Source organism: Typopeltis vanoorti, chromosome 4, assembly GCF_054136105.1.
Source record: "Typopeltis vanoorti isolate ZY-2024b chromosome 4, IOZ_Tvanoo_1.0, whole genome shotgun sequence".
In the NCBI taxonomy this organism is placed as follows: domain Eukaryota; kingdom Metazoa; phylum Arthropoda; class Arachnida; order Uropygi; family Thelyphonidae; genus Typopeltis; species Typopeltis vanoorti.
This window is the reverse complement of record NC_143552.1, coordinates 34,113,252-34,139,469: the sequence shown is the minus strand read 5'-3', so window position 1 is coordinate 34,139,469 and position 26,218 is coordinate 34,113,252. Positions and strand designations below refer to the sequence as shown.

The 26,218-nt window shown below is 37.4% G+C and overlaps 1 protein-coding gene across 3 annotated transcripts in view; it reads left to right on the top strand.

Moving 5' to 3' along the window:
• Window positions 1-26,218, top strand: part of LOC150107214 (roundabout homolog 1-like) — a 742,051-nt gene that overhangs the window by 548,918 nt on the left and 166,915 nt on the right. For all 3 annotated transcript variants that reach the window (XM_090391071.1, XM_090391072.1, XM_090391070.1), the window contains exon 18: window positions 10,040-10,180. In XM_090391071.1, coding sequence (XP_090247197.1) covers window positions 10,040-10,180 — 141 coding nt within the window. The remainder of the gene's footprint in view (window positions 1-10,039; window positions 10,181-26,218) is intronic.

Genomic DNA, 26,218 nt, shown 5'->3' with positions numbered 1-26,218 from the left:
TATATCTGCTGATGTTAGACCTCTTACATAAATATTTTTTATGGTATAAATTCTCTATCAGCTGTAATGTAATCAATTTACAGATTTTTGCACTCTTGTATTGACAAAAGAAATATGTGCAGTAATTTCTTCTTTCTACTACAAGAATAAACCAGATAATAACAGAAGAAAAATATGTACTATTTTCTTTTTCATAGGGGGAATTTACAATGTTGTTCCTTTGTGTTTTAAAATGAAAGTGCAAACGATTAATTTCTTACCATTTTTGCCAATAGAAAATCTGCAAAATGTCACTCGTATATAATTATTATTATTATTATTATTATTATTATTGTTCTGGGAAACTCCAAGGAGTTGACAGACTCATCGAGGGAGGCCCTAACATCATGTCTGGAACAACTATTCAACATTCACACAGTATCTATCATATCTTGCCTTGAACTCATTCACGGTCGTAGCACCCATAACAGACTCTGGAAGCTTATTCCACTCATTCACCACTCTCCAAGTAAAAAACCTAGCTCTAACACCCTTGTCAACCATGCTCTTACCCAGCTTCCATGCATGGCCCCTAGTCCTCCCACCACCAGTCATATTTCCAAAAATATCTTCTGGATCAATCTTATAAAAACCCTTCAGTAATTTGAATGTCTCAATCATATCACCCCTCCTTCGCCTATCGTCCAATTTCTGCAACCCACAAATCTTCAACCTATTCTCATAAGGTTCATTCCACAGACCTGCTATCATCTTGGTCACTCGTCTCTGGACCCTCTCCACTTCCTCCCCATCACGAAGAAACCCTGTTGCCCATAACTGGGCACAGAAGTCCAGATGGGGTCTTATCAAGGCTCGATACAAAGGAACAACAACTTGTTTGTCTCTGCATGACAAAGTATTTTTCATAAGCCAAGTGATTTGGTGAGCTGTTTTAGTCACTTTTGCACTGTGCCCCCTAAACTTCAACTCCCTATCCACCAGCACTCCCAAATCCCTGGCCTCATCAATCTCCTGGAGTATGGTTCCACCAATGCGATATACTGCTGCTATTCTTTTCACCCCAAAGTGCATAACCTTACACTTTGCCACATTAAACTGACATCCATTTTTCCTAGCCCAGTTCTCCAAACTATCCAAATCATCCTGTAAAATTTTGACATCCTGTGCACTCACTATTGCTCTACCCAACTTTGCATCATCAGCAAACAAGTGAACACTTCCTCTCAAATCCTTTCCAATATCATTGATGAACAAATTGAAAAGCAGTGGTCCAAGAAGAGAGCCCTGCAGCACTCCGCTGGTCACAAGACGTCTTTTTGACTCCACTCCTGAATAAACCACTCTCTGGTATCTCTCCTTCAACCACCCTCCTATCCATCTTACCAACCCTATATCTATCCCCATCTGCTCCAGTTTACTGATTAGGGTTCCATGTGGTATCCTGTCAAAGGCCTTGGCAAGGTCCAGTAGTATCACTGTAAACCCATTACCCCTATCCAGTTCAGCCGTCACTGTGTTATAAAACGTGAGCAAGTTACTGAGGCATGATCTACCCTTCACAAAACCTTGTTGTCCCCCATACAATATCCCATTTTCATCTATCCAAACCTGTATTCTTTTCTTGACTAATTTCTCTAAGACCTTGACAATGATTCCTGATATGCTAATCGGTCGGTAATTTACAACAGCAGTCTTTGAACCACCTCTATGCAGTGGAACTATTTTCCCCTCCTTCTACCCGCTCGGGACTAACCCAGACCCGAGACTCAAAATAAACAAAATGGTCAAGGGTACTGACAATTCTTTAGCTGCTTCTCGTACTACACGAGCTGGTATACCATCCAATCCCACAGATGTATTGACATTGAGGTTATGCAATAGACTACTCACCTCCACTTCATTCACCACAATTCCCGTATAATCTACTGGTTTATTCGTTTCTGCAATGTCACCACCTGTATGATATATTCTTGCAAAGTGCTCACTCAGTAACTCAGCTATCTCAACTGATTCAGTTACCTCCCTACCATCGGCATTGTTTAAAATCATTCTGCCATGTACATTTTTCCTTTTACTTGCTACATATCTAAAAAACTGTTTAGGATTCTCTTTAGCCTGCATGGCCAATGTTCTTTCGTAATCCTTTTTTGCTTTTCTTACCACGCTCGTCACCCTTCTGGCCTGCGCTTTATACCATTCATGTGCCTGCCGGTCACCTTTCTCCTTAAATTCCCTCCATAGTTGTTTCTTTTTTTGCAGCTCAAGCTTAATGGTGTTATTCATCCATTTAACCCCTACTTGATTTATTATTCGGACTCTAGGTATACAGTCAGCCATTGCTTCATGCAAGCACTTCTTAACTACCTCCCATGCACTATCAACTTCTAGTCCTTGCAGTTGTACATGCCATGGCACTGAGCCTATCAAATTCCTAAGCTTGTCATACTTTCCAGCCCGATAATTCCACATGTACCCTGTCTTAATTGAAAATTCTACACCTTTAGCCACCTCCCAAGTCAAGACCCTATGATCACTCTCACTGATTGGTGGCAGTGTGGTCATATTTGTTACAGCCAAATCCTCAGATGTAATTACTAGGTCAAGCACTCTCTGACCCCTAGTGTTTTCCATTACATGCTGTCGCAGATAGTTATCCCTTAATAACCGCATAAAATCCAATTCCTTCCTCCCGTGTGTCCTCTCCTCACTCCAATCAATGCGACCCTAGTTGAAATCTCCCATAATAATCACCCTCCTTCCACTCATTTCTTCTAGTTGTTTGTGCATACTGTCACCACCATCTTTTCCATCACCTGGTCTATAGCAGCACCCAATTGTATATTTAGTTCTGCTAGCCACAATCTCACACCAAATGGCCTCAAATGTGCTCTTTTCTCTATCCTGCAATTCAACTTCTATTCTCCTTGGCTGTAGCTCATCAGCTATCATCAACAATACTCCTCCCCCCATTTTATTCTCTCTGTCATTCCTGAAAACACTATACCCATCACATTCAATCCCACTAGCTATATCATCTACAGTCAGCCATGTTTCACTAATACCAATGACCTGTGGTCTGGAAGTGCCAACCATGGCCAAAAACTCTTCCTTCTTGTTCCTAATACTCCTAGTATTAGTGTACATGAATTTAAGACCTCCATTAGCCCCAACCCTACCTTAATGCCTTATATTAACTATCCCACTCTGGTTTGTTGTCCTTATTTGCTCTAGCATATTATATTCATTCTTACATTCAACTGCCTCCCTAAGGACTGTATATCTACCCCCCCCCCTTAACAAATCTAGTTTCCATGAATTTGCACATCCACTACATTCAGCAACACTTTCTCAAGTCTTCTTACACCGTAACCATTCAAATGCAAGCCATCCATCTTATATAGATCCTTTCGCCCATCAAACTCACTCCACATGTCCACAAATTCCACACCACTCGTCATACATAACCCACGCATAAAGTCATTCGCAATTATGGCCCTCCTTTTAAACATTTCACTGTCATACCGTGGCAAAAGACTAATCATTCTAACTCTCTCACTCTTTTCTTTTGCTACCTCAAAAAATTCATTCAGGTCTTCTATCATTTCCATTTTATCTCCTTTCAAATCATTCGTACCTGCCACAACAATCATTTCTTTCACCCTTTCCTTTTGCTCTCTAATAGACGCAGTTATGTCCTTTATGGTCGCACCAGGTTGGTACGATTTTGTCAAATCCTCTACTAACACACCTCGTACTAACGAGTCTCCATACAGCACTCTATCCCTCATTTTGTTCATGTTCACATTCATACGTCTATTTTTCCTGTCATACCTTTTATTATTGGTTGGTTCATTCAGTCGACTTTTGTTCATGCACTCTAGCTGCTGTTTTGCCCTTTCTATCGCACCATTCAACAACGCGATCTCACTCAATGCATCTATCTCATCTTTTTTATTCTCTAAGAAACCATTAATATCATTCACACTTTCTACATTCACACTCTCATAATTCTCATGTATAACCTTGCCGTTTCTTGTCATATCGCTATTTTCATCATTCTGAAGTTTGACAAAAATATCACACTCACGATCCGAAATACACTTCAATTCCTCATTCTCCCTACATTTTCTACACACATTCAATCCTTTATTATCATCTGTCCACACTCCGACCGCACTCCGCAAAGCGTACATTTCACAGCTAGTACACTGTCTCATTTCTTTTATACTACCGTTCTTTGATAAAGATATACAATTATACAAGTGACATTTTGCCATTTTTCTCCCATAGGAGAAAAGAAATAAGGCAATATATTGATCAATCTGTCGAACTTTATTGTAGCGCAAATATTATCAAACTTTGCTGTTTTGTAATAAAAAAAAAATTTGTGTTACTTTGAAAATTTCTAATCTGTGTCACACACTGCAATGAAAATTTAATAGACAAAGTTTCAGCAAACTGCATTCTTATTTACAAAAAAAAAAAAAAAAAAATCATATAATAGGCATTTTTGAAATATGTGAATTATTCTTTGAAATATGATTTTGAACAAAGATAATATAATCAAAAACGTCAGCAGCTGTTTTTTTTTTTTAAATAATATTTCAAATAATTATCGTGAATTTATTTTTTCGAAAACAAAGAAAATGTTCTGTCAAGTAGGCAATTAGACAAAATTAGCACAAAAACATTAAACATTGGTTCTCAAGGTAATGCAATATTTAAGTGAAGAAAGTATGCAAGGATTTATATTTTGTCCTGGAATTATAAACTGTACAATAAAAAGAGAAAATAAAAATAATTTATATATTTTTAATCTCTCGAATATAACTAAGAGTCCAGTTGCCCAGCATAAAACAAGGAAATGTGTTCCTTGTTATAGAGAACTGAGACACTTAAACAGATTAACTCAGCTTCCCAAGATAATCTGTTTAAGTGTTCTCTACAGTGTGAAGGATTATTACACCTTCTAAAGGACAGAATAGACAAATTGCACTTCTTATCCATGTTCTTTCAACAGGTGAGCAGATTTTGTGGCCTTGGAAGAGGATATGAATAGATTAAGCAAGTGAACAGCTGAATGGAACACCCATTTCAGTATAGGAAAATCTAAGGTTTCAAAATTTAGTAGACAAGGATGGGATGCAGAGTATGCAATTAGAGGGGAGATTGAAGAGTACTGGGATTGGAAAGGGACGTGAGGACATTCCCCCATGCAATCTACTCAAGTCCTCCTTTAAGGCCAATAACGTCTGCTTGACTCTGCATTGTTATCCCCAATTTTGCATCATCTGCAAACAGCTGCATATCACTAGTTAAGCACATCCCAATATCATTAATATACAACTTGAACAACAATGGTCCCAAAACTGACCCCTGCAGCATACCACTAGAGAACTTCCTCTATCGGAATACCACACTCCCATATACAATTTTCTGATACCTATCTGACAGCCAGTCACTGATCCAACTCAGAAGTATATTATCCAATCCCATCTGTTTCAATTTATTTAACAGCTTGTCATGTGGCAGTCTATCAAAAGCTTTGCAAAATCCAAGTACACCACTGTATATGCATTTCCCCTCTCCAAGGTATTTATCATCTTGTTAAAGTACATAAGTAAGTTATGTAAAACATGATCTCCCTTTATCAAACCCATGCTGATAACCACAGAGAATACTACTGTTACCAACCCATTTCAGTATCCTACTTCTCACCAGTCACTCGATTACCTTCACGACAATATATCAATTAATATATGAACTCCAGATATATCAACTGGACTGTAATTTATATGCCAATTCATAGCCTTATCACCACCTCTATGCTGTAGAACAATTTACCCTCCCTTGGAACCTGTGCTGTTTTAAGACGCTTAGTAAACAGGCATAACAATGCACTGCCAATTCCCTGGAATATGCCAACAGTGTGAGGACCTCTGTAAGAAAAGGGTATATATGGAACTACAGGGGAGGGAGGGGAGATTATGAACAGCTCGGGAGACAGCTTGCAGGTGTAGCATAGAATGAGGAGTTAGCTGGAAAAGAGATCAATGCAGCTTGGGGGATTTTCAAAAACTATCTAGTAGATGCAATGTCGAAATGTATTCCAAGTGTGAGAAGGTTAAATAAGGAAGGTGTGAAATGGATGAATAATGAGATTAAGCATGCGAATACAGAGAAAAAGGGCATTATGGAGGCAGCATAATAGAAGTGGAAATAACCAATTCCATGAGCAATACAAAGACCAGGCAAGGCAGGTGACTTGGTTGGTGATGATAGCTAAAGAGAGGTAAGAACAGCAGTTAGCTAATGAAGCCAAAAAGAATCCTAAGGAGTTCTTTCGATATGTAGCCAGCAAAAGAAAGAATGATTATGGAAGGATGACATTGATTGGAGAAAATGGTATAAAGACAGCTGTTGCAGAACGTGTAGTGGATATACATAATTAGCAGTTCCTAAAGGTCTTTCAATCTTGTGAATGTGACTTCATGGAGAGATTAAGAGCAGTTGATGATGGGGAGGAGAGACTTGACTGTAAGTGAGCAAGAGGTGTATGGGGAGTTGAGCAAACTAGATAGTAAATAAGGATGTGAGACTTGATAATATATCACCACGTATTCTGAAGGAATGTGCCAGGGAGTTGACGCTGGCCTTGACATATATTTTTAATACGAGTCTTGCACTCGGTCAAGTTCCTAAAGAGTGGAAGAAGGGCAAGATTGTGCCACTTCATAAAGGAGGTAATAGAACTCAAGCATCAAACTATAGGTCTATCTCTGTGTCAGGTGTTGTAGTTAAGTTGTTGGAGTAGCTTGTGAGAACTAGAATCCAGAATTGGGTTGAAAAATGGTATTATCTTTGATGGACTACATGGATTTGCTAAAGGAAGGTCATGTTTTAGTAATCTACTTACTTATTACAATAAGGTGACTGCTTCCATGGACAGAGGAAAAGGATACACAGTAATATACTTAGATTTTGCAAAGGCTTTTGATAGCTTACCTCATGATAAGTTGATAGTGAAACTGGAGTGGATGGGGTTGGATATTAGATTCGTGCATTGGATTGGAGACTGGCTATCTGATAGGTATCAGCAAGTTGTGTATGGGGGAGCGATATCCAGGAAAAGGAAAGTTACTAGTGGTGTGCCTCAGGGGGACTGTTTTAGGGCCACTACTGATTAACTTATATATTAATGATATTGATGAAGATTTGGATGGAGATATTCAGTTGTTTGTGAGTGATTGGGCACGGGAATGGGGATGTGAGGTCAATGTTGCAAAATGTAAGGTTTTAAAATTTGGAAAACAAAAATGGGATGCAGAATTAATGCCTGGTGAAGATATATTGTCTGAGGTGGAAGAAATAAGAGATCTGAGGGTGATAGTGGATAAGGATCTGAAATTTAGGGGACACATAGGCAAAATTGTGAAGACAACACAAAGGCTTCTGGGAATGATGTGGAGGACACTGAATTGTAGAAGTAGGGAGATTCTTGTTCCATGTATAAGGCTTTGATTAGGCCACACATGGACTATTGTGCCCAGATTTGGTCACCTGGTTTTCAGAAGGATGATGAGATGTTGGAAAGGGTCCAAAGGCGACTGACTAAGGTAGTTTCTGACTTTTGGAATGTTGAGTATGAGGAAAGATTGAGAAGATGTAATTTGCAGATTCTAGTGGAGAGAAGGAAGAGGGGAGATATGATAGAGACCTACAAGTTGGTAAGGGGTTGTTATAAGATCAATGGTGGAGAAGTTCTACAGAGAATAGTGGGAGATCAGGGGAGAACCAGAGGTCATCCCTGGAAACTGTATAAAGAGGGTGTGAGTAGGGGAGTGAGAGGCAGGTTTTTTTCGTGCAGAGTTGTGAATGATTGGAATGCCTTGCCTGAGAGTGTGGTGTCTGCAAGGAGTTTGAGTGTGTTTAAGACACGGTATGATGAGATGTGTGTGTGTGATAAAAGGACCTCCCAGATGAGTCTTTGACTCCATGAGGTCTTGTTTAATAATAATAATATAACAAAAATAACACAACTCAACTTTTTTGTGTGTGGTATGCATAAACAATTTTACATATTGAAAATATAGCATAGTATTTCTAAATCTTAGAATAATTTCAGCAGACCTCTGAACAGCTGATTTCAGATGCAAAGAAAGAGTAGAGAATTAAAAGCTTCGAATATACAACAATATTATTGCTTTATTTCTTTTGTCAAAACTATAAACTGAAAGAGGGGGGAGGGGAGAGTTGCAGTAAAAAAATCATAAAAATGAGCATAAATTTTGAATCATTCCATACAGGATATCCTTCCTGTTATATTTTCAACATATCTACAGTGGTTAGGCACTGGATATTATAGTAATGTGCATCCTACAAAAAAAAAAAAAAAAAATCTGTTGCAATTTTAAACAAAAGAAGAAGGTGAAGAGTGTCTGATAAAATACTATTGGATATAAATTTTTGATACTATAAAAAGACACAATCGGAAACCGAGTAATGCAGTTTATAATCATTTGTTGTTCATAAAAAACAATCGTTCCTAAAATTGAAATGGGACGATCCATATAAAGGTACTTTGCAAAGAAAGAAGCAAAATATCATATTTATTTCACTAAATGTTATTTAAAAATATAAATATTTGACAAAATATGTTAAAATCCATAACAAATATTAAAATTCGTGAAAAAAATCTATATTGCCAGTAAAGTGAAGGAAATTTACTGTTACTAAAATATATTCATTGCAAAGGCTGATCTGTGGTCATTTCAGGATTGATTATTTTTTTTATCAGATGTGAAACTCGTTTTTAGTTTTGGAAAGAGAGACAATAAATAAATTGTGCAGGAAAAAAAAATGATCGATATCCTAATACAGTAAAGGAAATTCCAAGTAACACAGTATATGCAAAGTGAAGTGACACAAGAGTCACTCCACCACAATTAATCCACTAATGGCTCTAAATTCGCTGTTAAGGGATTAACGGAGGCGGAGGGTAAATACTCGATAAAAGGTAGAACGCCGATGAAGTTTTGATCCATGGAAACTGCTGGTGGTGGTGTGGCTATTTCATCCATCTCAGCCAGTAAGAGGGTTAATTAGTATTTCTAGTGAGCTTGTAGTATAGTAAGCAACTGATGCATAATTGTTATTATTATTTTTTGTTTGTTTCACCAGTACTGTAATTGTCTATTTGGAATACATTACACACTATAACACAGTATAATAATATTTTAAACAGTGTTGTTTTGCATAGCATGGAATTTTTTAGGCATGTATTAACTGCTATGCAAGAAATTACTGTATATTATATATATATGGTTTCTCTAAGAAGGCTTGTCCAATTACTTATTTCAGAAATACAATTATATTGCCTTATATTAAAAGCACATCCATAAATTGAATAAAAATATTTTATTGACACATTTAATAACAATTGTTCTGTTCTGATCTGCTTTTATACAGTAACAATTTAAAATTTTTTAATAAATTCCTGCAACAGTAGAAGTCAGTGTGTTAAACATGCTGTTATAAATGAAATGCATTAACAGAAAGCAAAAAAGGCATCCCTGAACTCAAGTTTAAATCATGAAGAGAGTCAACTTAGGCAATTATGAACATTTTTCATTTAACCCATAATAACTCTTTTTTTTATATAATACAAATTTAGGGGATATGGTGAGCTGTTTTGTGCTGGTGAATCTTTGAATTTGAAGGCATAATTGTTAGATTATTACTATCTATCACACATTTGTTGTTCTATGCCTTGTGATTCTGTTGTTCTGTATAATGTAATATTTTCTTTACTATACACTACTGCTGTGAACTGTTAGCAATACAGGAATACTGAAGAATACTTAGATATGGTGTCCTTTTTGGTTTTGCTAAATTTTTAATAACAATAAATATTAATCATGAATATTTTATGACATGGTATCATCTATTTCTGATGATCTAACATAAACTGAAAATTTTCTCTGTTGTGAATGTTTAACAATATTAGCTTCTCTAGTTAAATGCTACTACTAACTTCTAGGGTTGGTATCAATGCTCGAGAAGCTCTCTGGATTAATCAAGCCTGGAGGCCTTCTTCTGAGTCAGGAAAAAGTACTAGTTTGAATGAAACAAAGCTGTTGAACAAGTTGGATTCTTCTAATGACCTCAATAACTATTCCAGGTAACTAACTACTAGGCTGTCATTGCAAATTTCTCTACCTAATTTTTCCCTTTTGCAGATTTCTATACTAATTTATCCATTTCCAATTTGCATATTAATCAGTTTTCTGCTAAAGTTGACTCTCGATGTATATAATAATAAATATATTATGTCGTGCACTCTGGCTTATGTCAAATTTCTGTTAATTCTTTGTATCAAACACAAGATTATCATCATCACCATCCTGTCAAGACTCAATGGAAATCTGCCTTAATTACCATATTATATTATATATTGTACCATACACTTAATCATTCACTGTCCATACACTCTCCCATCTCTTTCAAAGCATTAAAGCTGCTTTTCACTTTCTGTTCAAGTTCAAGCAACATTATTTTTGCAACTGTTGTAAAGTGCTTACTGAATTTGAATTCCTTAATGATTATTATATATTTTTTATTTTTATTACGGGCAACTTCAAAGAATCCTTAAACTCATCGAGCGAGGCCCTAAACATCATATCAAGAACCATCCACCATATGCTAAGTATCTTAGTATCTATCTGCTTTGAACCCATTCACAATCATGGTACCCACAAGACTCTGGCAACCTATTCCACTCATTCACTACTCTCCAAGCAAAAAACCTAGTTCTAATACCCTTGCTAAGAATAACACCCTCCGAATTAATCTTGTAAAAACCCCTCGGTAATTTTTATGTTTCAATCATATCACTCCTTTTCTGCCTATCAACCAGTGTCTATAACCCACAAATCTTCAACCTATTCTCGTAAGGTTCATTTCATAGAGATCTGCTAACATCTTTGTCACTCGCCTCTGGATACTCTCCACCTCTTCCTCATCACCAAGAAACTCTGGTGCCCAGATCTTTGCACAGTAGTCAAGATGGGGGTCTTATCAAGGCTCGAAAAGGGGAACAATAACCTTCTTCTCTTCAAAGTATTTTTCAGTAACCAAGTGATCTGAGCTGCTTTAATAACTTATGCTATGTGCCCCCTAAACTTTAACTCCCTATCCACTAACACTTCCAAAATCTCTGGCTTCATCAATTTCCTGGAGTACAGTTCCAAAGTTCCAATATACAAATTGAACAGCAATAGCTCAAAAGAGTCCTGTGGTATACTGCTGTCACCTCTTTTGGTCTTTGCCACTCATTCTTTCTGATACCTGTTTGTAAACCACTTGCTAAGCTAGCCTTGCCACTGGTTTATTTTCCATCCTCATTTGATTTATTATTATTATGTGACACCTCAAAGGAGTCCATGGACTCATTGCAGGAGGACACTCTATTCTGCTGCACATCTCACTGTCTTCTCTACTATGTAACGCTAGAACAAAACAAAAAAAAAAAAAGAATTTTTTGTATGTAAATTGTGTGTGCTCTCTTGTCCAAATTGCCTGTGTGTGGGATGAAAAACCTGAATTTCCAGTAGAAAAAACCCTGCCATCTCTGCATGAGCTAGGCTAATTCATCATCATTTAAAAAAAGTCCATGTAAAGACTTCTCACATCGTGATGATAATAATCAAACGCAGGTCTTTTCCCATCAAGGCACAATGTCCTATTTTCCAATTGCATTACAGAGATGCTACATACACTTATACAGTGGTCTTTCATAAGATATCATGTCAATATCAAAACTATTCGACACTTAATTGGCAAATAAGAATGAAAACAAATGAGTTAGATGTGATCTTCTCATTGACAGGTCCAAGGTTTTACCAGCAGAAGCTCATCAATCCACCCATTTCTGAACTCTTCGTTTTGTATATTTTGGCACCAACATTGTGCACTATAGCTATCTTACCCACTTTTTATCATTCCTTTGCATTCCTAGTTTTCTATAGACTCAAGATGAACAGTTGTGTCATATACATACCAATTCATGTGTACATTTTCCTAACACACATTCTGAAATTCCTTTTGAGCCGGCCTGGTTGGCCGAGTGGTTAGCGTATCTGCTCTCCAGCTAAAAGGCTGTGGTTTCGAATCCTGCTGTTGGCATGGATGTTTGTGATTGTCTGTGAAAATACTAGTGGACAGTGGATGCCGTTGTTGGTGTAGATGATGCAATTAGTGGATGAGGTTGAGTGGTGGAGACAGAGAGTCGTAGAGTAGGTGCCCTCCCTCGATGAGTCTTTGGACTTCCTGGAGGTGTCGAATAATAATAATAACAATACATGTTTTATGTTTGCATAAAGACTAGCGATATCTCTAGTATTTGATTTGTATGCCTATATCTTCTGATCTATTATCACCACACCATCAGATATCTGTTATTTCTACCTATAAGACTGATCCTAACAAAATAATTATTATATACGCAGCAGTTCAACTATTTCTTCTGTATATGTTTTCTTCTAAACATCTGTATTCAGTAAAGTTATTCTTCTGTAATTATTTTTGATTTTACTATCATGTTTTCTTTCTTTCTTTCTTGTGTTGTTATAATAAAATAACATATATTTCAACCATTTTTAAAGACTGATACTGAATGGAATTACTGGAAAAGCTACTAAAGAAAGCTACTAAAGTAAATTAAAATATATAAATTATGTTGTAGTTGATAGGTGCCATTTATGTTAAACAAAAATGATATGAAATAAGTTCAAAAGGAAAAGTAAAACTAAGAAATATTTACACTATATATCTTTAGTCTTTTCAGCATTCTTTAGACAGTTTAGATGATTTATATTCAAAAGATTATAAACTGTCTTTTCGACACATTGGACCTTGGAAGAATACAGATGTAAACAAGCATTAATGTATGATTTAAATTTAAAACACCAAGAAATTATATTCTTGTTTATTCCTTTATCCAAGTGTAAACAAACAAAGTTTGTGTGTTTGTCTTTGTTTGCTTACATTTGGATAATGGATTAATTCTTCTTCTCCTGCAGTTTTCCCACTTAAGTAGGGTTGCTGTTTGTAGTGAGTCTCCTCCACAATCTCCTGTCTTGGGCTGTACCCACATCCAAGTTCTTCATGCTCAAGTCCTCCTCCACCATCTCCTTTCGTCTCTTCTTTGGCCGCCCGCGCTTCCATCCCCCCCCCCCCCCCTGCACATCCATCTACATGACCTTTCTTCCCAATACTCTTCCTCCCTCCTCATCACATGACCAAACCATGTCAACCTTGCCTCTTGTATCTTTGCTCCTAAGTTCATAACTTTCACTGTTCTCCCTAACATAGTCATTTCTCAGATGATCCTGTCTGGTCACACCGCACATGTACCAAGCATTCTCATCTCCGTTACCTCCATCCTGCTGATAATGGATTAATCAAGAATATAATTTCTTGGAATTTTTAGTTTAATTTATAATTTGATAGGTATTTTTTAATTTAGAACTCAAACTATAAGCCTATCTCTGTCAGGTGTTGTAGTTAAGTTGTTGGAGTAGCTTGTGAGAACTAGAATCCAGAATTGGGTTGAAAAATGGTATTATCTTTGATGGACTGCATGGATTTGCTAAAGGGAGGTCATGCTTTAGCAATCTACTTACTTATTACAATAAGGTGACTGCTTCCTTGGACAGAGGAGAAGGATACACAGTAATATACTTAGATTTTACAAAGGCTTTTGATAGACTACTGCATGATAAGTTGATAGTCAAACTGGAGTGGATGGGATTGGATATTAGATTGTTGCATTGGAGACTGGCTATCTGATAGGTATCAACAAGTTGTGTATGGGGGGGGTGGGGAGCGATATCCAGGAAAAGGAAAGTTACTAGTGGTGTGCCTCAGGGGTCTGTTTTAGGGCCATTGCTGTTTAACTTGTATATTAATGATATTGGTGAAGATTTGGATGAAGATATTCAGTTGTTTGCAGATAATGCAAAGTTGGGATGAACCATGAAAAGTAGAGAGGATGTTGTGTCCTTACAAGAAGACTGAATAAATTTAGTGATTGGGCATGGGAATGGGGATGTGAGTTCAATGTTGCAAAATGTAAGGTTTTAAAATTATTATTATTATTATGATAATTATTATATGTGACACCTCCAGGGAGCTCAAAGACTCATTGACAGAGAGTGTGCCAACAGCATCGAACGATTGACACCTTCCAACTACTAACCGTGCTCAAACTTACTTAACTTTTTGCGAGACATTAGTAGCAGAAGCTCTGCCAATCGACCAACCTTTGCTAGCATTTGGAAAACAAACATGGGATGCAGAATTTATGCTTGGTGAGGATATATTGTCTGAGGTGGAGGAAATAAGAGATCTGGGGGTGATAGCGGATAAGGATCTAAAATTTAGGGGACACATCACCAAAATTGTGAAGACAACACAAAGGCTTCTGGGAATGATCCGTAGGACACTGAATTGTAGAAGTAGGGAGATTCTTGTTCCATTTGTATAAGGCTTTGATTAGGCCACACATGGACTATTGCACCTAGATTTGGTCACCTGGTTTTCAGAAGGATGAAGAGATGTTGGAGATGGTCCAAAGGTGACTGATTAAGGTAGTTTCTAACCTCTGGAATGTTGAATATGAGGAAAGATTGGGTACATGCAACTTGCAGAGTCTGGTGGATAGGAAGAAGGAGGAGGGGAGATATGATAGAGACCTACAAGTTATTAAGGGGTTGTTATAGAATCAATGCTGGAGAGGTTCTACAGAAAATAGTGGGAGATCAGGGGAGAACCAGAGGTCATCCCTGGAAGCTGTATACGGAGGGTGTGAGTAGCAGGTTTTTTCATGCAGAGTTGTGAATGATTGGAATACCTAGCCTGAGAGTGTGGGTGTCTGCAAAGAATTTGAGTGTGTTTAAAGCATGATGAGCTGTGTGTTTGATAAAAGGACATCCTAGATGTGTCTTTGACTCCATGGGATCTTGGGTAATAATAATAATAATAATAATATATAATATTTTAGGCTATATTATCATAAATAGCAATACAACATGGCAATGAAAGGCAAATCGTTGTGCAGGTTTTACATGGAAGACAAATAAAGTAAATGTCATGAATTTCTCAGAAATGGTATGGTGCTGTGAATGTAGTATGTATGCGTGGGAAGATGTCGCTAATATTTATGTAGAGAGGCTGAATAAGAGAAAATAATGAGAGTGGGTATGTAGGAAATGCAATAATCTGTTGGCTTACTTAAATATAAGTTTAAATATGAGTAGGAAATATTGCCTTATAACCAACACAGCAGTTGAAGATTGTGCGAATTTTCAGAGAGCACTTGAAAGCGATGAGTAAAAAAGTTCAGTTAACTATAAAGTGGGCAATAATGATGTTGAAAATAATGACAATGAGATTACGATGAAGTAGGCAATATGGATGATGAAAAACAGAGTGCAATTAACTATAAGGTGGCGAACGAAATTGATGATGATCATGTATGTTTGTGACTGGTGATAAAATAGCAAGAGTGAATAGTAGCAAAAAAAAAAAAAAAGGATGCAAGATTTGAAAGCTGAATTGGTGAAGATGAGGTGGATGTAGAGTCAAATGAAGAGAATTGCAGATATGTATGGAGGAGTGAAGAAGACGAAAACAAACAATATCAGTATGAAAAAGATAACAAAAGACCTACAAGTGGCATTATGGTTATTTGATTATAAAGGTGTGGCAAACAAAAAGATGCACAAGGTTTGTTTTCTAGGAGGCAGTAGAGTGATTAAGGCATTGGATATGAGGAGTAAGCAAGCATATGAGTTGGTAGTGGTAGTAGAACAAATGACTTGATTGGAAACAAGAAGAATGTAAGATTAGATGTGAGGAGTAGTTGAGAAGGATAAAAGATAATAGTATGATAGGAAAGGTAGTGTGTTCCCCACATATGACAGTGATAAGATAAGGTGGAGAGCAAGAATTATGAATATGTTAGAAGATATGTGTAAAGAGAAAGGAGTGCAGTTTGTTAATGTGTGGAATGAGTTTGAAGGAAGAATCGAACTGTATAAGTGTGATGGATTGCATTTGAATGGTTTCGGTGTGAGTCATTTGGAAGACTGCTGCTGGAAGGTAGAGTAACGAGTGCAGAGAATGAATCTGAGCAAGCAAGAAGTGATGTGAAAGCATGGGAGAGTAAAGAAGGAGAGATTGAAGTAGTGCTTATGAAGGAATAAGTCTGTAGCATGAGTGTAGAGAATGAGAGAACAAGTGTTCAAGATAAATAGGGAAATAGGGAGACTCGAACTCTAGGAGTATCAACCTTGCGCTACAGAGGCACCAAGTGAGACATGGTCTCACTTGGAACTAGTGCAATTCGAAGAACGACGGTATATTGCGTTCTTTGATTGGAAAAGGTCTAAGTACGATTCTTGTCATGACGGGAGGAATCTTTATATGGACTTTTTTTCAATCAAAGGTGAGTTAGCTAAGCTCATACGGAGGTAGCAGGGTTTTTTCTCCTATAAACTCGGGTTTTCCATCCCACATACAGAAAAATCGGCCCTTCAGAACACACGCAATTTACAGACAAAAAATACTAGTTTTGGTGGTGGTGGGCGATAGATGGCATTGATGTAGATGATTGGTAGTAGAGGTCTGGTGTAGTGGTGGAGACAGAGAGTTAAAGTAGGTGCTCTCCCACAACGAGTCTTTGGACTCCTTGGAGGTGTCAATAATAATAATAATGGTTGTATGCGGATGACATTCTGACACAAATAGAGATGTAAGGGAGTGATGTATTTTGTGGGGAGATAGACGGAAAAGGGAGGTGGAGTGCTATTAATGATAGAAAAAGAATTATTATTACTATTATTATTACACCCTCCATGGAGTTGACAGACTCATCGTGGGAGGTTCATTCAACATATTTATCATATAGAATCTTAAATTTCTTAACACCCTTGCATTAACAACACATTCTGGTAATGTGTTACATTCACTGACAGTTCTCCACGTAAAAAATCTACTCGCATCCCTCTTCACTATGCTTTTACATAACTTCCAATTATGACCTCTGGTTTTCTTGCCCCTTTCACCATCTACTCTTTTTATAATCCCCTCTGGATTTAATTGATGAAATCCTCTCACTAACTTAAAGGTCTCTATTATATCACCTCTCCTCCTCCTCCTATCCACCAAACTCTGCAGTCCACATTTCTACAACTTACATGGGTTGAGGCTTAAGTGCCGTGAAGAATTCATGTTACAGGTTTAATAGTTTTAATAGTTTAGTTTTATCCTTTCTCAGTGCTCTTAATATTCCATTAAACCTCTAACATGAATTTCTTCAACCTCTCTCCTTAGCCAGCATTCCAAAATCCTGACATTATCTTGGTCACTCGTCTTTGGACGATGCAAGGGAGAAATAGCAGTAATGGTTTTGTGGCAATGATAAAGGTGAATAGAATGGAATACTTTGCTTGATGTTGCTATAGACCTGGTAATATGGAGGGTAGTGGCAGGAAATGTATAAGCAAATGGAAAATGGGTGATTTTAGTTATGGCAATATAGATTGGAAGGATGAGATAGTAACTGGAAGTAAAGAAAATTAGTTTCTTGAGTTTTTGAGGGACAACTACCTAAGGCAGTATGTAATAGGGATGTAGAATTTATGCTTGGTTAGGATGTAAAACCTCACGTGAGAATTTTGTTGTATCATGTTACAAAATTTTGTGTTATTCAAATTGGTGTTGTGTGAGTTCTGACATCAGCATATCTCATGGTTAACGTGATTCCAAGATGGAAAATCTTGAGAGACATGTGTGTGTTAGGCACAAGAATTGAGTTATAAAAGCTCTCATTTTCGTAAAGGAAAACATCTTTTTCTTCCTTGGGATCATCACTGTATCATGTCTACTCCCGATCATTGGTGCGTATCACGAATGACCACACACGTCATCACTGAGAGTTTGGTGGTAAGTAAAAGAGTTCATCGGCAAAAAGGATATTCATTAGCGAAAAGGCAATTGCATTCGGCCGAGGTCATATATGTTGTCCCAGAAAGGAACTCCGAGGATAAAAAGAAATCGGCGACCAAGACAAAGAAATTGGTCAGGAGGACAAAACAGGTGGACAACAAGAAGAAGAGGAACATTATCACTCAGACAGAGAAACAAATAAGGACTGTTTCGCAAGAATGAATTCTATGGACATTAGCTTGTTATAAGTACCTAGGAGAACCTATAATACCTACCCAATAATGCAAGTAATGTGTTCATGCTTCTTATTTAGTAATGTTTAATGTCATAGATTTAATAAGTATCTAATACATATTCAGTGGACTGTTACATAGAGTGAAAAAAATTAATATTAACTGAGGTCACTCTTGTCATGTCTAAGTGTTTATGAATAGAAATGACTTGTAAATTGTACTAGTATACATGGAATATGAAAAGGAATTGTGAGGAATTTAGGAAACTTAAGTTCGAGATAGATTCTCATGGAATTATCTATCACTGTTTATTTATACCTATGTTAGATTAAGCATTGTCAAACAATTTTTTGAGCTTCATTAGATTTTGTGAAACAACACAGAGAGGTTGATTATCAATGCACTAATCCCAAAAAATAGGAACCTGGAAGTTTCTGACCAAGCAAAGCTAAGGAAATTGAATTATGCTAGTTAGTAAGTTAAATCCACACCTGACACAAAAGTGTTGGTCAGAGGTAAAGGGGGGGGGGGGGAATAACTTTTATTTTTTCTCCACTTAAGACCCTCATAAACTCATACTGAAGGATTTAACTAGCACAGTCGATAAAAAAACAAATTTGTTAAATATAAAGCATGAACGAGAGTAAAGAAATCAAAGATAAATAAAGAGATTAAGATAGGGGTTATAACACATGGTGCATATAAAACAGATATAACAGGGATATATTGTAGGAGATGGAGGAAATAATAGATCTTGGAGTGATGGTGGTGGTGGATAAGGATCAAAAATTTAGAGGACACATTGCTAAAATTGTGAGAACATCACAACAAATTCTGTCAATAATGCAGAGAACACTGACTTATAGAAGTAAGGAGATTCTTGTTCCATTGAATAATGCTCTGATTAGGCCACATAGAATTTAGAGAGACAGAGAGAGGTAGCTTAAGGCAGAGAAAGTCAAAAAAACAATGATTTTAGATTTGACATTCTCTGGCATGGATATCAGATCACTAAAATACATGTGCTATTCGTTTCCTACATAAATTGTACATAAAAATAATCCACATCTGCTTCATCAATATTTGGAGCATAGACACAAACATAAATGTATGTATGTTTGTGTCCCAAATATTTATGAAGCAGTTGTGGGTATTATTTTCGTGTAGGATTTTTGCGTTTTTTTTTTTAATTAAAAAAAAAAAAAAACTTCAGTAACATTATGATTATTCAGTGACATATAAAACTGTTTTTTCTCTCCATGGTTCATTTTGGTGAGTAGTTGATTGGAGATTAGGAATATTCTGTGAAAAGAGATAGTGTTACACCTTTGATCAGACCAGCTATGTTATTCCTCACCTTGCTCTATATATCCACATTTTTTAGTTATAGTCAGTCGTGGAGAGTAAGAAAACAACATTTATATTATTATTATTATTATTATTATTATTAAACAAGACCTCATGGAGTCAAAGACTCATCTAGGAGGTCCTTTTATCTCACACACATCTCATCATACCGGGTCTTAAACACATTCAAACTCCCTGCAGACACCACACTCTCAGGCAAGGCATTCCAATCATTCACAACTCTGCACGAAAAAAACCTGCCTCTCACTCCCCTACTCACACCCTCTTTATACAGTTTCCAGGGATGACCTCTGGTTCTCCCCTGATCTCCCACTATTCGCTGTAGAACTTCTCCACCATTGATCCTATAGCAACCCCTTACCAACTTGTAGGTCTCTATCATATCTCCCCTCTTCCTTCTCTCCACTAGTCTCTGCAAATTACATCTTTTCAATCTTTCCTCATACTCGACATTCCAGAGGTCAGAAACTACCTTAGTCAGTCGCCTTTGGACCCTTTCCAACATCTCTTCATCCTTCTGAAAACCAGGTGACCAAATCTGGGCACAATAGTCCATGTGTGGCCTAATCAAAGCCTTATACAATGGAACAAGAATCTCCCTACTTCTACATGTCAGTGTCCTCCTCATCATTCCCAGAAGTCTTTGTGTTGTCTTCACAATTTTGGCGATGTGACCCCTAAATTTTAGATCCTTATCCACTATCACTCCCAGATCTCTTATTTCCTCTACTTCCAACAATATATTTTCACCAAGCATAAATTCTGCATCCCATCTTTGTTTTCCAAATTTTAAAACCTTACATTTTGCAACATTGAACTCACATCCCCATTTGCTTGCCCAATCACTCAATTTATTCAAGTCTTCTTGCAAGGCCACAACATCTTCACTACTCTTTATGGTATATATCATTTGATTTTAGTTGATAAGAACATTTCAGACTCATAACGGTGATAGTGCATGATTTCAAAATCAACATGTTGTGGATTCTAAAGAATGAAGCTGTAATATATATATATCATGATATATTTTATAAATTTCGCTCAGACGATAGGAATAAATATAATAGAAAAATATATAGGAATAAATACGTCCAATAAAAAGAACTTTAATGTAGATTCCATCTTGCTTCATGGAACATACACCACTTGCTACTCATTAAGCATAGAAAAATGGATGAAATATATAAGAAATATATGAAATATATTTCTTATATATATTAAATAGATGAAATATATATAAGCATGGATGAAATATATCAGAGTTTTTGAATAAATTCTATATAACTTTTGTTACATGTGTAAGCCATGAAAGTTATTTAAATATGTCTAGTGTCCATGTTCCATTAAAGTAGAGCGTATGAATGTATGTAATATGCCCGAGCGAGTACCAAGGACAACAAATCAGAATGGGATAGTTAGTATAACGCATCAAAATAGGGATGGGACAAATGGGCTTCTGAAATTCATGTATACTAATGCCAGAAGTATTAGGAACAAGAAGGAAGAATTTTTGGCCTTGGTTGGCACTTTCAGGGCACAGGTTATTGGCATTAGTGAAACATGGCTGACAGAAGATGATATAGCTAGTGAGATTGAATGTGAGGGGTATGGTGTGTTCAGGAGTGACAGGAAGAATAAAATGGGGGGGGGGGTGTTATTGATGATAGCTGATGAGCTGCAGCTAAGGAGAATAGAAGTGGAACTGCAGGATAAAGAAAAGAGCACATTTGAGGCTATTTGGTGTGAGATTGAGACTAGCAGAACAAAATATACAGTTGGGTGCTGCTATAGACCAGGTGATGGAATAGATGGTGGAGATAGTATGCATAAGCAAATAGAAGAAATGAGTAGAAGGAGGGTAATTATGGGAGATTTCAACTACGGTAACATTGATTGGAAGGAGGAGAGGACACATGAGGGGAAGGAATTGAATTTTATGCAGTTATTAAGGGATAACTATCTGCGACAGCATGTAATGGAAAATACTAGGGGTCACAGAGTACTTGACCTAGTAATTACATCTGAAAATTTGCTGTAATGAACATGACCACGTTGCCACCAATTGGTGAGAGTGATCATAGGGTCTTGACTTGGGAGGTGACTAAAGGTGTGGAATTTACAATTAAGACAGAGTACATGTGGAATTATCGGGCTGGTAAGTATGACAAGCTTAGGAGTTTGATTGGTTCAGTGCCATGGCATGTAAAACTGCAAGGGCTTTATGTTGATAGTTTATGGGAGGCAGTTAAGAAGTGTTTGCATGAGGCAATGGCTGACTGTATATCTAGAGTCCAAATAATAAATCAAGTAGGGGTTAAATGGATGAATAACATCATTAAGCTTAAGCTGCAAAAAAAAAAAGAAACCGTGGAGGGAATTTAAGGAGAAAGGTGACCTGCAGGCACACGAATAGTATAAAGCGCAGGCCAGAAGTTTAATGAGTGTGGTAAGAAAAGCAAAAGCGGATTATGAAACAATATTAGCCACGCAAGCTAAAGAGAATCCCAAACAGTTTTTTCAATATGTTGCAAGTATTAGGAACAATAAGGAAGAATTTTTGGCCTTGGTTGGCACTTTCAGGCCACAGGTTATTGGCATTAGTGAAACATGTATACGGTAGAATGATTTTAAAGAATGCCAATTGTAGGGAGGAACAGAATCAGTTGATGTAGTGGAATTACTGAGCGAGCACTTTGCAAGAATATATCATCCAGGTGGTGATATTGCAGGAATGAAGGAGCCAACAGCTTACACGGGAATTGTGGTGAATGAAGTGGAAGTGAATAGTCTATTACAAAACCTTAATGTGAATACATCTGTGGGATTCGATGATATACCAGCTCGTGTCGTATGTGAGGTGGGCAAAGAATTGTCAGTGCCCTTGACCATTTTGTTTAATTTGAGTCTCGGGTTTGGGTTAGTCCCGAGGGGAGTGGAAAGAGGGGAAAATAGTTCCACAGAAAAAAGGAGGTTCCAAGACTGCTGTTGTAAATTACCAACCGATCAGCATATCAGGAATCATTGTCTAGGTCTTGGAGAAAATAGTCGAGAGGAAAATACAGGATTGGATAGATGAAAATGGGATACTGTATGGGGGGACAGCATTGTCTTGTGAAGGGTAGATAATGCCTTAGTAACTTTCTCACATTTTATAACACAGTGATGGCTGAACTGGATAAGGGTAATGGGTTTACAGTGATTTTACTGGACCTTGCTAAGGCCTTTGACAGGATACCACATGGAATTCTAATCAGTAAACTGCAGCATATGGGGATGGATATAGGGTTGGTGAGATGGATAGGAGGGTTGATGGAGAGATATCAGAAAGTGGCTTTTTCAGGAGTAGAGTCTTGGAATACTACTGTTTAATTTGTTCATTAACAATATAGGAAAGGATCTGAGAGCAAGTGTTCATTTGTTTGCTGATGATGCAAAGTTAGGTAGAGTAATAGTGAGTGCACAGGATGTCAAAATTTTGCTGGATGATTTGGATAGTTTGGAGAACTGGGCTAAGGAGAATGGATGTCAATTTAAAGTGGAAAGTTATGCATTTTGGGGTGAAAAGATTAGCAGCAGTATATCACATTGGTGGAACTGTACTCCAGAAGATTGATGAGGCCAGGGATTTGGGAGTGTTGGGGGATAGGGAATTAAATTGGGGGGGGGGGCACATTGCAAAAGTGGCTAAATCGGCTCATCAAATCACTTGATTGCTGAAAAATACCTTAACAAGCAGAGACAAACAGGTTTTTGTTCCTCTGTATCGAGCCTTGATAAGACCCCATCTAAACTTCTGTGCCTAGATATGGGTGCCAGGGTTTCTTATTGATGGGGAAGAGGTGGAGAGGATCCAGAGATGAGTGACCAAGATGATGGCTGGTCTATGGAATGAACCTTATGAGAACAGGTTGAAGATTTGTGGGTTGCAGAAATTGGTTCATAGGCAGTAAAGGGGTGATATGATTGAGACATTCAAATTACTGAGGGGTTTCTATAAGATTAATTCAGAAGATATTTTTGAGAATAGGACTAGTGGTGGGATGACTTATGGGCCATACATGGAAGCTGGGCAAGGGTGTTTGAGCTAGGTTTTTTACTTGGAGAGTGGTGAATGAGTGGAATATGCTGCCAGAGTCTGTTGTGGGTGCCATGACTGTGAATGAGTTCAAGGCGAGGTATGATAGATACTGTGTGAATGTCGAATATTTGTTCTTGACGTGATGTTAGGGCCTCCCTCGATGAGTCTATCGACTCCTTGGAGTTGTCCGTAATAGTAATAATAATAATAATAATAAAGATTCTTGCTAAGGCATTGTTGAATTATCTTTTTTGTATGTGAGAATATAAACCTCCTGTGATTAGTCCTTTGACTCCATGGAGGTCTGATGATAATAATAATATTTCATAAATTTCATAGCTTACACATGTAACAAAAGTTATATAGAATTTATTCAAAAAGTCATTATTCATTCTAGCAAGTTCAAATTCAGTCGTCTTTTCCTTGAAACGTGAAATGCTATGAAATAACTGTCATAACCTGAACCGATCAGACTGTATGCCAATATCGAAGTTTTGAGAAGCAATCACTATTAATTGTTCATAATTTTTTTTTTTAATTAAGAATTATTTAAAATAATTTTTACTTATGCAACTTACTACAATTGTTCCTTTGAACTCTAATAATCTAACATTATATACTTCAGCTGCATCTGGGACATGAGCTAATACAGTATATACAGTGTATGTGATTTATGACTCATTATTTTGATTCATCTTTTCAATGTAGTTAACAGTCTCTCCCTGGATTATGTCCACATAATTTTGGATGAAATATATCAGAGTTTTTGAATGAATTCTATATAACTTTTGTTACATGTGTAAGCCGTGAAAGTTATTTAAATATGTCTGGAGCCCATGTTCCATTAAAGCTACTTATTATTATTCAGGCCTCCAAGACTCATCGCAGGTCTATCCACTCTTGAACTCATTGACTGTTTTTGCTCTCACCACTCTATCAAGCAATGCATTCCACGGTTCCACCACCCTCCACACAAAGAAACCACTCCTCACCTTCTTGTTCACAGCTTCCTTTCGTACTTTCCAGGGATGGCCCCTTTTCATCGCTCCTGCCGTATATGTTACACCAAGCGAAAGAACTCCCCAGTGTCCATCCTGTAACTGCCTCTCAACAGTTTAAAAGTCTCAATCATATCACCTCTCTTTCTTCTATCTACCAAACTCTGCAGTCCACATTCCCTCAGCCGATCTTCATAACTAACATTGTACACTCCCGAAACCATCTTTGTTCACTGCCTCTGTACCCTTTCCTCAGTTAATTTATCCACTTAAAATCCTGTGGACCAAATTTGGGAACAATAGTCTAAGTGTGGTCTGATCTGGGTCTTATACCACAGACTCTTTTATCTCTGCAGGTCAGCGTCCTTCTCAGTATTGCAGCAGTCCTCTGTGTTACCTTCACCACCTTTGCAATATGTCCCCTGAATTTCAGGTTTTTATCAATCATCAACCACAGATCTCTTGTCTCCCCTACTTCCTCCAGTACAACTCCTCCAATAGCGTATGAAGTGTCCCATCGATGTGTCCCAAACCAAGACCTTACATTTTTCTGCATTAAACCGACGCCTCCCATTCATTCGCCCAACTGTCTAGCTTATTCAAATTCTCTTTCAGGGCTAACAACATCTGCACTATTACTAATAACCCTTCCCAGCTTCACATCATCTGCAAACAACTGAATATTCCCTTGCAAACAACTGAAAATTCCCAAACAATATAGGTCCCTGTACTGAGCCCTGTAGAACCACAGTTGTTACCTTCTGCCTCCTTGAAACTGCCCCACCATACACAACTCTCTGTTACTTATCAGACAGCCAATCCTGAATCTAGTTGACCAACCTGACATCCAAACCCATGTCCTGCAAGTTAAATATCAGCTTATCATATGGCACCCTGTCAATTGGCTTCATTAAATCCAATAATAAAATGGCAGTATATATGCCTTTTCCTCAACTATGGCTCTTGTAACTTTATTCTGAAAGGTTAGCATATTACTAAAACAAGAGTGCTGCTTAACAAATCCATGTTGACTCTCACAGATAATATTATCCTCATCTGCCCAATGCTGTATATGGTCTCTCACTAATTTCTCCAAGATCTTAACAATTACTGATGACACACAAACTGACTATGATTAGATACTTCCAGTCTGCTACCACTCTTATGCAATGGCACTATCTTACCTTCCTTCCATTCCCTGGGCACCTCTCCTGCCCAGACTTTCATTAAAAAGCCAGGTCAATGGAGCTGTCAATTCTTTAGCAGATTCTCTCAAAACCTGTGGTGAAATACCATCTAGTCTCACAGCTCTACTGACAGCCAGAGTACTCAGTATTTGAAACCCACTCTCCTCTAAACCTCGAACCTGTCCTATCCTTCTAGTATTAAAACCTTCTTCTCCAGGATGAAATACTCCAATAAGGTGCTCTTTGAACAACTCCCCTTGTCTTCTGCATCAGTCACTCTATTCCCATTTTTATCCCACAATGTCATTCTTCCATCCACAATCATTTCTCCTCCTACTGGCCACA